The sequence below is a fragment of the Oncorhynchus gorbuscha genome, linkage group LG01, assembly GCF_021184085.1.
Source record: "Oncorhynchus gorbuscha isolate QuinsamMale2020 ecotype Even-year linkage group LG01, OgorEven_v1.0, whole genome shotgun sequence".
NCBI lineage: Eukaryota > Metazoa > Chordata > Actinopteri > Salmoniformes > Salmonidae > Oncorhynchus > Oncorhynchus gorbuscha.
Window position 1 is genome coordinate 91,444,034 of NC_060173.1, and position 15,385 is coordinate 91,459,418.

General features: G+C 44.8%; 1 protein-coding gene across 1 annotated transcript in view; it reads right to left on the reverse strand.

Moving 5' to 3' along the window:
- Positions 1–15,385, reverse strand: part of LOC124045860 (vang-like protein 1) — a 66,170-nt gene that overhangs the window by 9,916 nt on the left and 40,869 nt on the right. The window contains exon 5 of the mRNA XM_046365602.1: positions 7,348–7,523. Within this exon, the coding sequence (XP_046221558.1) occupies positions 7,348–7,523 (176 nt within the window). The remainder of the gene's footprint in view (positions 1–7,347; positions 7,524–15,385) is intronic.

The window sequence follows — 15,385 nt, forward strand, 5'->3', positions numbered from 1 at the left end:
CTTGAACAGCCTCTATGACCAGGTCCACCTATACAAGGCAGCAGTGCCCTACTTCGCCTGGACTCTAAAGGACATCACTCTCAAGCGCAGCCCCAACACTTCACACAGGAGCAACAGATCAGGACCTACATCCAGACCACAACACCACCAGCCACATACACACCCCCACCCCAACCAATCAACAACCCCCAAGTCAACCATGCCCACACCCCATTTAGACCCTCTCAGATCAGATCTATGCCCCTCCTGCCCACCCCATGCACCCCACCCCTCAACTTGTTAATTGTTTACTCCATGTGTAACTCTGTGTTGTCTGTTCACACTGCTATGCTTTATCTTGGCCAGGTCGCAGTTGCAAATGAGAACTTGTTCTCAACTAGCCTACCTGGTTAAATAAAGGTGAAATAAAATAAAAAATAAAAATGGAAGTCACACAAACGCCCAGGCCATGAGCAGGCAAACAGGAACAACCCCCACTCTTACACTAGCACAAGCCAATGACATGTCTGAGGCCAAACCACACAACATTGGACATGTCATGGAACACAAAGCTTTCACTCTCATTCGAGAATATCCAAGGCCTGAGGTCATCGAGGAGACGGACCCTAAAAGAGCAGAAACCTGGACTTCATCAAAGAAATCAGAAATACAGACATTGTCATCCTACAAGAAACCTGGTATAGAGGAGATGGACCCACTGGTTGCCCTCTAGGTTACAGAGAGCTGGTAGTCCCATCCACCAAACTACCAGGTGTGAAACAGGGAAGGGACTCAGGGGGTATGCTAATTTGGTATAGAGCAGACCTAACTCACTTCATTAAATTATTCAAAACAGGAACATTTGACATTTGTCTAGAAATTCAAAAATAAATTATCTCAGAGAAAAATGTCCTGTGTGCTACCTATATCCCCCCCACTAGAACCCCATACTTTAATGAAGACAGCTTATTTTTTACCTTTATTTTACTAGTCAAGTCAGTTAAGAACAAATTCTTATTTTCAATGACGGCCTAGGAACAGTGGGTTAACTGCCTGTTCAGGGGCTGAACGACAGATTTTGTACCTTGTCAGCTCGGGGATCTGAACTTGCAACCTTTCGGTTCTCCATCCTAGAGGGGGAAATCAATCATTTCCAGGCCCAGGGACATGTACTAGTCTGTGGCGACCTAAATGCCAGAACCGGACAAGAACCTGACACACTCAGCACACAGGGGGGGACCAACACCTGCCTGGAGGTGACAGCATTCCCTCCCCCATATTCCTCCCTAGGCAATATCACAACATAAAACAAAAACATGTTGCAGCTTTGTCGCACGCTGGGTATGTCCATAGACTCTAAACACTTCTGGGAAAATTGGAAACCACTAAACAAACAACAACAAAGAATGATCTATCCAAAATGGAGATGTATGGGTAAACTAGAGGGTGACCAATTATGATTTTCAATGCCGATACAGATTATTGGAAGACCCCCCCAAAAAAACGATACCGATTAAAATCGGCCAATTTTTATTTATTTGTAATAATGACAATTACAATTATACTGAATGAACACTTTTATTTTAACTTAATATAATACATCAATTTACTTTTTTTTTGCCTCAAATATATAATGAAACATGTTCAATTTGGTTTAAATAATGCAAAAACAAAGTGTTGAAGAAGAACGCAAAAGTGCAATATGTGCCATGTAAAAAAGCTAAAGTTTAAGTTCCATGCTCAGAACAGAGTCTTCAATATTCCTAGGTAAGAAGTTTTAGGTTGTAGTTATTATAGGAATTATAGGACTATTTCTCTCTATACCATTTGTATTTCATATACCTTTGACTATTGGATGTTCTTATAGGCACTTCAGTATTGCCAGTGAAACAGTATAGCTTCCGTCCCTCTCCTCACCCCTACCTGGGCTACCAGGAACACATCGACAACAGCCACCCTCAAAGCAGCGTTACCCATCGCTCCACAAAAGCCGCGGCCCTTGCAGAGCAAGGGGAACAACTACTCCAAGTCTCAGTGTGTGACGTTTGAAACGCTACTAGTGTGCAGTTACACCAGCCTAATCTCGGGAGTTGATAGGCTTGAAGTCATAAACAGCTCAATGCTTGAAGCATTGCGAAGAGCTGCTGGCAAACGCATGAACGTGCTGTCTGAATGAATGCTTACGAGCCTGCCGCTGCCTACCATCGCTCAGTCAGACTGCTCTATCCAAATCATAGACTTAATTATAACATAATAACACACAGAAAACGAGCCTTAGGTCATTAATATGGTCAAATCTGGAAACAATAATTTTGAAAATAAAACGTTTATTCTTTCAGTGAAATACGGAACCGTTCCATTTTTATCTAACGGGTGGCATCCATGAGTCTAAATATTGCTGTTACATTGCACAACCTTCAATGTTATGTCATAATTACGTACAAATTCTGGCAAATTAGTTCGCAACGAGCCAGGCGGCCCAAACTGTTGCATATACCATGACTCTGCGTGCATTGAACACAAGAGAATTGACACAGTTTCCCTAGTTTAAGATTGCCTGCTAACATACATTGATTTTAACTAAATATGCAGGTTTAAATATATTACTTCTGTGTATTGATTTTAAGAAAGGCATTGATGTTTATGGTTTGGTACATTCGTGCAACGATTATGCTTTTTCCACAAATGCGCTTTTGTTAAATCATCCCCTGTTTGGCGAAGTTAGCTATCTTTGTTAGGAAGAAATAGTCTTCACAGTTCGCAGTGAGCCAGGCGGCCCAAATTGCTTCATATACCCTGACTTTGTTGCACAGAACGCAAGAGAAGTGACACAATTTCCCTAGAAATTCATGTTAGCAGGCAATATTAACTAAATATGCAGGTTTAAAAATATATACTTGTGTATTGATTTCACTAAATACTTTTTTCACGAATGCGCTTTTTAAAATCACCCGTTTGGCAAAGTAGGCTGTGATTCAATGATAAATTAACAGGCATCACATTGATTATATGCAACACAGGACACGCTAGATAAACTAGGAATATCATCAACCATTTGTGGTTAACTAGTGATTATGTTAAGATGGATTTTTATTTATTTATAAAGATACGTTTAATGCTAGCTAGCATCTTACCGTGGCTCCTTGCTACAATCGCATAACAGGTAGTCAGCCTGCCACACAGTCTCCTCGTGGAGTGCAATGTAATCGGCCATGATCGGTGTCCAAAAATGCAGATTACAGATTACCGATGGTCATTACGGCCAAACAGTTCTATTTTTGTTTCATCAGACCAGAGGACATTTCTCCAAAACGTACGATCTTTGTCCCCATGTGCAGTTTCAAACCGTAGTCTGGCTTTTTTAATGGCGGTTTTGGAGCAGTTGCTTCTTCCTTGCTGAGCGGCCTCTCAGGTTATGTCATTATAGGACTCGTTTTACTATGGATATAGATACTTTTGTACCTGTTTCCTCCAGCATCTTTACAAGGTCCTTTGCTGTTGTTCTGGGATTGATTTGCACTTTTCGCACCAAAGTACGTTCACCTCTAGGAGACAGAACGCGTCTCCTTCCTGAGCGCTATGACGGCTGCGTGGTCCCATGGTGTTTATACTTGCGTACTATTGTTTGTACAGAATGTGGTCCATTCAGGCATTTGGAAATTGCTGAAAAGGATGAACCAGACTTGTGGAGTTCTACAATTTTTTTTTTTTTAAATCTGAGGTCTTAGCTGATTTCTTTTGATTTCCCCATGATGTCAAGCAAAGAGGCACAGAGTTTGAAGGTTGGCCTTGAAATACATCCACAGGTACACCTCCAATTGACTCAAATGATGTCAATTAGCCTATCAGAAGCTTCTAAAGCCATGACATCTTCTGGAATTGTCCAAGCTGTTTAAAGGCACAGTCAACTTAGTGTATGTAAACTTCTGACCCACTGGAATTGTGATAAGGTGAATTCTAAATGGAGTAATCTGTCTGTAAACAATTGTTGGAAAAATTACTTGTGTCATGCACAAAGTAGATGTTCTAACCAACTTGCCAAAGCTATAGTTTGTTAACAAGAAATTTGTGGAGTGGTTGAAAAACTAGTTTTAATGACTCCAACCTAAGTGTATGTAAACCTCCGACTTCAACTGTATTTCCCTCAGATTACACAGAACCACAAAGAATTCGAAAACAAACCCAAAGTTGATAAACTCCCATATCTACTGGGTGGAATACCACAGTGTGACATAACAGCAGCAAGATTTGTGACCTGTTGCCACAAGAAAAGGTCAACCAGTGTAAATTTACAACCCATAATTACTGTACAATACTGTACATAATGACATTTGTAATGTCTTTATTATTTTTGAACTTCTGTGAGTGTAATGTTTACTGTTCATTTGTAAATTGCTGAAAAGAATGAACCAGACTTGTGGAGTTCTACAATTTAAATAAAATCTGAGGTCATTTGTATTGTTTATTATCTACTTCACTTGCTTTGGCAATGTTAACATACGTTTCCCATGCCAATAAAGCCCCTTGAAAGAGAGAGAGAGAGAAGCATAAGAGGAGGGTAGAGAGAACAGATGGATTATAAGAAAAGGTCAGAAAAGAAGTAGATAGTCCATTACAGCATGCCTTATATCTACACTACTCCCCCAGACCAGACGATTGCAGACCAGGGCTGTCATACAGTGCTCCCTACATTCATTTCACATTTCCACAAACTTCAAAATGTTTCCTTTCAAATGTGATCATGAATATGCATATTCTTGCTTCACGTCCTGAGCTACGGGCAGTTAGATTTGGGTATGTGATTATAGGAGATATTTTTTTTTAAAGGGTCCGATCCTTAAGAGGTTTTAAGACTCCATAATGGTTCCTCTGTTGGTGCCACAAGTAAAAGTTGGTGTCATATAAAGCTTTGCTTCTTGCTCTGTAATGAGTAGAATCTTGATTTCAGTAACTTTCTTATATTAAATGTATGAACATTGTCAAATATAAATTGGAACAAAAAAGATATATATTTGGCAAAATGTTCTATATATTGTTGAACATAATATAATCTTAAGTGCATATCAAAGTTCCAGAGTGCGATCTCCGCTACGTTTAGAGTTATGATCCAATTTGTCAGCATTACCAACAGAGTGAATGGGAAAACAGATTCAAAATGGTGGCCCTTTCTTTGTGATTTGCAGGATGTGCAATGATACAATTAAAAGTAGGGCTGTGATTGGTTACATTGCCTAATATGCCAATGTACACTACCGTTCAAAAGTTTGGGGTCACTTCGAAATGTCCTTGTTGTTGTCCATTAAAATAACATCAAATTGATCAGAAATGCAGTGTACACATTGTTAATGTTGTAAATGACTATTGTAGCTGGAAACGGCAGATTTTTAATGGAATTTGTAGGTGTACAGAGGTCCATTATCATCAACCATCACTCCTGTGTTCCAATGGCACGTTGTGTTAGTTAATCCAAATTTATCAAAAGGCTTGATCATTAGAAAACCCATTTGCAATTAAGTTAGCACAGCTGAAAACTGTTGTTCTGATTAAAGAAGCAATAAAACCGGCCTTCTTTAGACTAGTTGAGTATCTGGAGCATCAGCATTTGTGGGTTCGATTACAGGCTCAAAACGGCTAGAAACAAAGAACTTGTTTCTGAAACTATATTCTTGTTCTGAGAATTGAAGGCTATTCCATGTGAGAAATTGCCAAGAAACTGAAGATCTTGTGCAACACTGTGTACTACTCCCTTCACAGAACAGCGCAAACTGGCTCTAATCAGAATAGAAAGAGGAATGGGAGGCCCCGGTGAACAACTGAGCAAGAGGACAAGTACATTAGAGAGTGTCTAGTTTGAGAAACAGACGCCTCACAAGTCCTCAACTGGCAGCTTTATTAAATAGCACCCACAAAACACCAGTATCAATGTCAACAGTGAAGAGGCGACTCAGGGATGCTGGCCTTCTAGGCAGATGCAAAGAAAAAGCCATTTCTCAGTCTGGCCAATAAAAATAAAAGATTAAGATGGGCAAAAGAACACAGACACTGGACAGAGGAAATCTGCCTAGAAGGCCAGCATTCCAGAGTCGCCTCTTCACTGTTGATTTTAAAACTAGCAGAAATCCCACTATAGAACGTTGATATGTCAGTAATAATAAAATATATTTTCAAGATTCATGTTGACATTCAATATTCATTACAAAAAAAATGTTTGAAATCAAAATACTACTTGTAAAGTACAAGCCGTAAGGCTTCATATGACATCAACTATTGAATTGTGCACCTACAGATGAAACATTATGGAGACTTAAAGGAGGCCTGGGTAAGGCCTAAATGTCACAAATACTCCAACTTCAATCAATTCTCTCAATTACGCTTTAAGATAAAAATTGCAAATATGTCAACAATCCATGGAGTGGGTTTTATTTTGGGTTGCACTGACAAGGCATTTATCATTTGTCCACTGCTGTTTATTCTGCGTATTGATTGAACAAATAATAAAAATGTAATCCTTCTATGGATTACATTTTGTGAAAATCCCCAAAATCATGATGTTGTTTTGTTCTAGTTTGGTGAGGAATCATCCAGCACAGCTCTGGGTAGAAGTTGTCCGAAGGCACAGATCCAGGATAAGTTTGTCTTCCACAAACCCTAACCGTTAAAGGGGAAAACACAAAGCTGACCTTAGATCAGTTACTCGAGAGAGAATTCATCATAATCAATCAAAACGGACCCCTTTTCTCAGGCCCCTGCCCCAACTCCCAGAACAGCCCCCCTGAGTGTAAGGACTGGAGCATTCTGGGTGATTTAGTAACTAAAATACTGCCACTCTTCCCCTTGGACATAAGTCTCCAACTACTCACAGTTCAACAGTGTCTCATGACACACACACACACACACACACACACACACACACACACACACACACACACACACACACACACACACACACACACACACACACACACACACACACACACACACACACACACACACACACACACACACGGCATTCTGAAGGCATTCTTTAATAGTCTGATTATCTGTAGATGTTTCTGCTAGCTGATTGATCAGCTGACTGGCTTCTGCTAAGTGGCAATAGTGGACGCAACAGGGTTACTCAGATCATCAGGGCCACAATAAGTACACTAGCCAGATCCCTGAGGCTCTACTGTTGTACACAGACAGAGTTCATATTGCTGGAAGATCAATGACTTTGCTACAGTCAGCTGCATCATTTTAGCAAGAGATTGTAGCAGCATGGATTTGCTTGATATGTTAAGATGCTTATGAAATTATTGAATTTCTCTACATCATATTTCAGTTGGTTTTGAGTGTGTGTATGTGTGGATGAGAGTGTGTTTGTATTACCTGAGCTGTCCCAGGTTGTAGTAGCGTGTCTCTCCGTCAGTGGAGCGTATAACACACAGGCTGTAGCAGGGCTGGAGCTGTCTGAGCTCCAGCAGAACAATGGCCAGGTAGTGGACAAACAGCAGAGAGTCCACCAGAGACACAGCAAACTGGACGATACCCTGGTAGTCTTCATCCTGGAAACACACACACACGTTTGCAAGTTGCATGAAAAAGCTCATCCAGAGGTGGCCGGGGACTTTAATGCAGGGAAACTTAAATCCTTTTGACCTCATTTCTACCAGCATGTTACATGTGCAACCAGAGGTAAAAAAATTATTGATTTATTTTTATTTTTAACTCTAGACCACCTTAACTCCACACACAGAGATGCATACAAAGCTCTCCCTCACCCTCCATTTGACAAATCTGACCATAATTCTATCCTCCTGATTCCTGCTTACAAGCAAAAACTAAAGCAGGAAGTACCAGTGACTAGATCAACACGTAAGTGGTCAGATGACGCAGATGCTAAGGTACAGGACTGTTTTGCTAGCACAGACTGGAATATGTTCTGGGATTCCTCCGATGGCATTGAGGAGTACACCACATTGGTCACTGGCTTCATCAATAAGTGCATCGATTACATCGTCCCCACGGTGACCGTACATACATACCCCAACCAGAAGCCATGGATTACAGGCAACATCCGCACTGAGCTAAAGGGTAGAGCTGCCGCTCTCAAGGAGCGGGACTCTAACCCGGAAGCTTTTAAGAAATCCCGCTATGCCCTCGGACAAACCATCAAACAGGCAAAGCGTCAATACAGGACTAAGATTGAATCGTACTACACCAGCTCTGACGCTCATCGGACGTGGCAAGGCTTGCAAATTATTACGGACAACAAAGGGAAGCACAGCCGTGAGCTGCCCAGTGACACGAGCCTACCAGACGAGCTAAATGACTTCTATGCTCGCTTGAAGGCAAGCAACACTGAAGCATGCATTTAAGCACCAGCTGTTCCGGACAACTGTGTGATTTTATTTGATTTATTTAACCTTTATTTAACTAGGCGTGTGATCACGATCTCCATAGACAATATGAGTAAGACCTTTAAACAGGTCTAAGTTCACAAGGCCGCAGGGCAGACAGATTACCAGGAAGGGTACTCTGAGCATGCGTTAACCAACTGGCATTGAGAGCATCCTGTCGGGCTGTATCACCGCCTGGTACGGCAACTGCACCGCCCATAACCGCAGGGCTCTCCAGGGGGAGGGCAAACCACCTGCCCTCCAGGACACCTACAGTACCCAATGTCACAGGAGGCCAAAAAGTTCACCCAAGCCACTGCTTGACACCCCGCTACCATCCAGAAGGCGAGGTCAGTACAGGGGCCTCAAAGCTGGGACCGAGAGACAGAAGCTGTTTTTCAATCTCAAGGCCATCAGACTGTTAAACAGCCATCACTAAAACAGAGAGGCTGCTGCCTACATACAGATTTGAAATCATTGGTCACTTTTTAAAAAATGGATCTCTAGTCACTTTAATAATGCCACTTTAATAATGTTTACATATCTTGCATTACTCATCTCATATGTATATACTGAATTTTATACCATCTATTGCATCTTGCCAATGCCACTCGGTCATCGCTCACCCATATATGTACATATTCTTATTCCATCCCTTTAGATTGTGTGTAATAGGTAGTTGTGGAATTGTTAGATTACTTGTTAGATATTACTGCACTGTCAGAACTAGAAGCACAATCATTTCGCTACACTCACATTAAAAACGTCTTAAGGCTGAGATCCCGCTAACGGGATCGACATGACAACAGCCAGTGAAACATGTCAAACGATGTATAGAATCAATCTTTAGGATGTTTTTAACATCAATCTTCAATAATGTTCCAACTGGAGAATTCCTTTGTCTGTAGAAAAGCAATGGAACGCAAGCTAACTCTCAAGTGAACGAGCATCACGAGCTTGTGGCACTCTGCCAGACCACTGACTCAAAGGGCCCTTATGAGCCCCTCCTTTACAGTAGAAGCATCAAACAAGGTTCTGGAGACTGTTGACATCTAGTGGAAGCCTTAGGATGTGCAACATGACCAATATCCAACTGTATCTTCAATAGGGAATGAGTTGAAAAACAACCAACCTCAGATTTCCCACTTCCTTATGAGTTCTGTTATATACTCACATACATCATTCAAATAGTTGTAGAATTGTAGAAACTTCTATCCAAATATACTAATAATATGCATATATTAGCAACTGGGACTGAGTAGCAGGCAGTTTACTCTGGGCACCTTATTCATCAAAGCTACTCAATACTGCCCCCAGCCATAAGAAGTTAACATCTGCTAACCATGTGTATGTGACCAAATAAAATGGCATTTGAAGTGTCTTCACTGACATTTTCAACCTGTCCCTGACTGAGTCTGTAATACCAACATGTTTCAAGCAGACCACCATAGTCCCTGTGCCCAAGAACACAAAGGTAATCTGTCTAAATTAATACTGACCTGTAGCACTCACGTCTGTAGCCATGATGTGCTTTGAAAGGTCATGGCTCACATCAATAACACTATCCCAGAAACCCTAGACCCACTCCAATTTGCATACCGCCCCAACAGATCCACAGATGATGCAATCTCTATTGCACTCCACACTGCCCTTTCCCACCTGGACAAAAGGAACCCCTACGTAAGAATTCCGTTCATTGACTACAGCTCAGCGTTCAACACCATAGTAACCTCAAATCTCATCACTAAGCTAAGGACCCTGGGACTAAACACCTCCCTCTGCAACTGGATCCTGGACTTCCTGAAGGGCCGCCCCCAAGTGGTAAGGGTAGGTAACAACATCTGCCACGCTGATTCTCAACACAGGGGCCCCTCAGGTGTGCATGCACAGTCCCCTCCTGTACTCCCTGTTCACCCAGGACTGAATGGCCAGGCACAATTCCAACACCATCATTAAGTTTGTAGATGACAACAGTGGTAGGCCTGATCACCGACAACGATGAGACAGCCTATACGGAGGTCGTCAGAGACCTGGGAGTGTGGTGCCAGGACAAGAACCTGTCCCTCAACGTGATCAAGACAAAGGAGATGATTATGGACTAATGAACTATCATGGTCCAAACATACCAAGACAGTCATGAAGAGGGCACAACAACGCATGGTTTCCAAGATGGCGTAGCATTAAGTCGTCCTGTCGTATCGTCTCTTTTTCGTTTTAGATATTTTCTTCGCATATCTTTAAAAACATTTTGCACAACCTATGCTTCCAAATACTCTCCTGCAACCCGCCTCACCCAATGTAGCTACTTTTCCTAAAGTATTTATATTTACTTCGGAACCGGAACCCCTCAACTGAAGCTAGCCAGCTAACCACCAGCTATGCTAGCGGCCTTCAGCTAACCGGTCATCAGCTAACCTTTAGCTCAGAAAGCTCTCGCCAGTTCGAACAACGCGACGCGAACCAGAGCATAACGGACCTATTTATTTTTTTATCCCCGGATTCCCACCGCAAACGGAACATTTTTCAGCTGGATTTTCACAACTAGCTATCGAGAGCTAGAGCTTCTGTGCTGCCACCGTAGCATACTCCTGGGCTACAATTACCCGGACCCACGACCGGTCTATCGAAGTCACCACATGAAGAGGAATAAACAGACTCACCCCATCGCGATGTCCCCCAAAGGCTAACTCTCTAGCCCTCGCTATCTCCTTGCTTGCTAATTCGGCATGCTAACTGCTAGCTTGTTTAGCCCAGGTCCGCTAACTACTACCTTGTTTACTCCGGCCTGCTAATCTGTTAGCTTGTTAGCACAGGCCTGCTAACCGTCTGCATCGCCGCGTCCCAAACACGCAGTGGCCCATATGTACTTTCTATCTCTTCCCGATTTTTTAAAAATGTGTTTATACCTTCCGGAAACCTGCCTCACCCAATGTGATACGGAATAGCTATTATTTTTAAAACACACTCAAGAAGCTCCAGAAGATAACCAGCTAACTAGCTACAAGCTATTTAGTCATTGTTAGTTTTTTAACCTGGATAACACTCGCCAGTCCAGCCCCCCTGCCCCATCCACCGCTGCCCCCTGGACTCTGATCACTTGGCTACATAGCTGATGCACGCTGGACTGTCCATTAATCACGGTACTCCATTCTGCTTGATGGTTTTATTTATCGGCCCCGTTGCCTAGTCAATGCCATTTTACCTGCTGTTGTTGTGCTAGCTGATTAGCTGTTGTCTCACCCACTGTTTTAGCTAGCTTTCCCAATTCAACACCTATGATTACTGTATGCCTCGCTGTATGTCTCTCTCAAATGTCAATATGCCTTGTATACTATTGCTCAGGTTAGTTATCATTGTTTTAGTTCACAATGGAGCCCCTAGTCCCACTCCTCATACCCCTGATACCTCCTTTGTCCCACCTCCCACATATGCGGTGACCTCACCCATTACAACCAGCATGTCCAGAGATAAAACCTCTCTCATCATCACCAAGTGCCTGGGCTTACCTCCGCCATACCCGCACCCCACCATACCCGTCTGCGCATTATGCCCTGAATATATTCTACCATGCCCAGAAACCTGCTCCTCTTATTCTCTGTCCCCAACGCTCTAGGCAACCAGTTTTGATAGCCTTTAGCCGCACCCTCATACTACATTTACATTTACATTTAAGTCATTTAGCAGACGCTCTTATCCAGAGCGACTTACAAATTGGTGCATTCACCTTATGGCATCCAGTGGGACAGTCACTTAACAATAGTGCATCTAAAACTTAGGGGGGGGTGGGGTGAGAGGGATTACTTAACCTATCCTAGGTATTCCTTAAAGAGGTGGGGTTTCAGGTGTCTCCGGAAGGTGGTGATTGACTCCGCTGTCCTGGCGTCGTGAGGGAGTTTGTTCCACCATTGGGGGGCCAGGGCAGCGAACAGTTTTGACTGGGCTGAGCGGGAGCTGTACTTCCTCAGTGGTAGGGAGGCGAGCAGGCCAGAGGTGGATGAACGCAGTGCCCTTGTTTGGGTGTAGGGCCTGATCAGAGCCTGGAGGTACTGAGGTGCCGTTCCCCTCACAGCTCCGTAGGCAAGCACCATGGTCTTGTAGCGGATGCGAGCTTCAACTGGAAGCCAGTGGAGAGAACGGAGGAGCGGGGTGACGTGAGAGAACTTGGGAAGGTTGAACACCAGACGGGCTGCGGCGTTCTGGATGAGTTGAAGGGGTTTAATGGCACAGGCAGGAGCCCAGCCAACAGCGAGTTGCAGTAATCCAGACGGGAGATGACAAGTGCCTGGATTAGGACCTGCGCCGCTTCCTGTGTGAGGCAGGGTCGTACTCTGCGGATGTTGTAGAGCATGAACCTACAGGAACGGGCCACCGCCTTAATGTTAGTTGAGAACGACAGGGTGTTGTCCAGGATCACACCAAGGTTCTTGGCGCTCTGGGAGGAGGACACAGTGGAGTTGTCAACCGTGATGGCGAGATCATGGAACGGGCAGTCCTTCCCCGGGAGGAAGAGCAGCTCCGTCTTGCCGAGGTTCAGCTTGAGGTGGTGATCCGTCATCCACACTGATATGTCTGCCAGACATGCAGAGATGCGATTCGCCACCTGGTCATCAGAAGGGGGAAAGGAGAAGATTAATTGTGTGTCGTCTGCATAGCAATGATAAGAGAGACCATGTGAGGTTATGACAGAGCCAAGTGACTTGGTGTATAGCGAGAATAGGAGAGGGCCAAGAACAGAGCCCTGGGGGACACCAGTGGTGAGAGCGCGTGGTGAGGAGACAGATTCTCGCCACGCCACCTGGTAGGAGCGACCTGTCAGGTAGGACGCAATCCAAGCGTGGGCCGCGCCGGAGATGCCCAACTCGGAGAGGGTGGAGAGGAGGATCTGATGGTTCACAGTATCGAAGGCAGCCGATAGATCTAGAAGGATGAGAGCAGAGGAGAGAGAGTTAGCTTTAGCAGTGCGGAGCGCCTCCGTGATACAGAGGAGAGCAGTCTCAGTTGAATGACTAGTCTTGAAACCTGACTGATTTGGATCAAGAAGGTCATTCAGAGAGAGATAGCGGGAGAGCTGGCCAAGGACGGCACGTTCAAGAGTTTTGGAGAGAAAAGAAAGAAGGGATACTGGTCTGTAATTGTTGACATCGGAGGGATCGAGTGTAGGTTTTTTCAGAAGGGGTGCAACTCTCGCTCTCTTGAAGACGGAAGGGACGTAGCCAACGGTCAGGGATGAGTTGATGAGCGAGGTGAGGTAAGGGAGAAGGTCTCCGGAAATGGTCTGGAGAAGAGAGGAGGGGATAGGGTCAAGCGGGCAGGTTGTTGGGCGGCCGGCCGTCACAAGACGCGAGATTTCATCTGGAGAGAGAGGGGAGAAAGAGGTCAGAGCATAGGGTAGGGCAGTGTGAGCAGAACCAGCGGTGTCGTTTGACTTAGCAAACGAGGATCGGATGTCGTCGACCTTCTTTTCAAAATGGTTGACGAAGTCATCTGCAGAGAGGGAGGAGGGGGGGGAGGGGGCGGAGGATTCAGGAGGGAGGAGAAGGTGGCAAAGAGCTTCCTAGGGTTAGAGGCAGAAGCTTGGAATTTAGCGTGGTAGAAAGTGGCTTTAGCAGCAGAGACAGAGGAGGAAAATGTAGAGAGGAGGGAGTGAAAGGATGCCAGGTCCGCAGGGAGGCGAGTTTTCCTCCATTTCCGCTCGGCTGCCCGGAGCCCTGTTCTGTGAGCTCGCAATGAGTCATCGAGCCACGGAGCGGGAGGGGAGGACCGAGCCGGCCTGGAGGATAGGGGACATAGAGAGTCAAGGGATGCAGAGAGGGAGGAGAGGAGGGTTGAGGAGGCAGAATCAGGAGATAGGTGGGAGAAGGTTTGAGCGGAGGGAAGAGATGATAGGATGGAAGAGGAGAGAGTAGCGGGGGAGAGAGAGCGAAGGTTGGGACGGCGCGATACCATCCGAGTAGGGGCAGTGTGGGAGGTGTTGGATGAGAGCGAGAGGGAAAAGGATACAAGGCAGTGGTCGGAGACTTGGAGGGGAGTTGCAATGAGGTTAGTGGAAGAACAGCATCTAGTAAAGATGAGGTCGAGCGTATTGCCTGCCTTGTGAGTAGGGGGGGAAGGTGAGAGGGTGAGGTCAAAAGAGGAGAGGAGTGGAAAGAAGGAGGCAGAGAGGAAGGAGTCAAAGGTAGACGTGGGGAGGTTAAAGTCGCCCAGAACTGTGAGAGGTGAGCCGTCCTCAGGAAAGGAGCTTATCAAGGCATCAAGCTCATTGATGAACTCTCCGAGGGAACCTGGAGGGCGATAAATGATAAGGATGTTAAGCTTGAAAGGGCTAGTGACTGTGACAGCATGGAATTCAAAGGAGGCGATAGACAGATGGGTAAGGGGAGAAAGAGAGAATGACCACTTGGGAGAGATGAGGATCCCGGTGCCACCACCCCGCTGACCAGACGCTCTCAGACTACTCCTTCTCTGTTCCGCAGGTGATGTGGAGGTAAACCCAGGCCCTGCATGTCCCCAGGCACCCTCATTTGTTGACTTCTGTGATCGAAAAAGCCTTGGTTTCATGCATGTCAACATCAGAAGCCTCCTCCCTAAGTTTGTTTTACTCACTGCTTTAGCACACTCTGCTAACCCTGATGTCCTTGCCGTGTCTGAATCCTGGCTCAGGAAGGCCACCAAAAATTCAGAGATTTCCATACCCAACTATAACATCTTCCGTCAAGATAGAACTGCCAAAGGGGGAGGAGTTACAGTCTACTGCAGAGATAGCCTGCAAAGTAATGTCATACTTTCCAGGTCCATGACAACAGTGGTAGGCCAAACAGTTCGAACTACTAATTCTGAAAATTACTCTCTCCAGCAATAAGTCTCTCACTGTTGCCGCCTGCTACCGACCCCCCTCAGCTCCCAGCTGTGCCCTGGACACCATTTTTGAATTGATTGCCCCCCATCTAGCTTCAGACTTTGTTCTTTAGGTGACCTAAACTGGGATATGCTTAACACCCCGGCAGTCCTACAATCTTAGCTAGATGCCC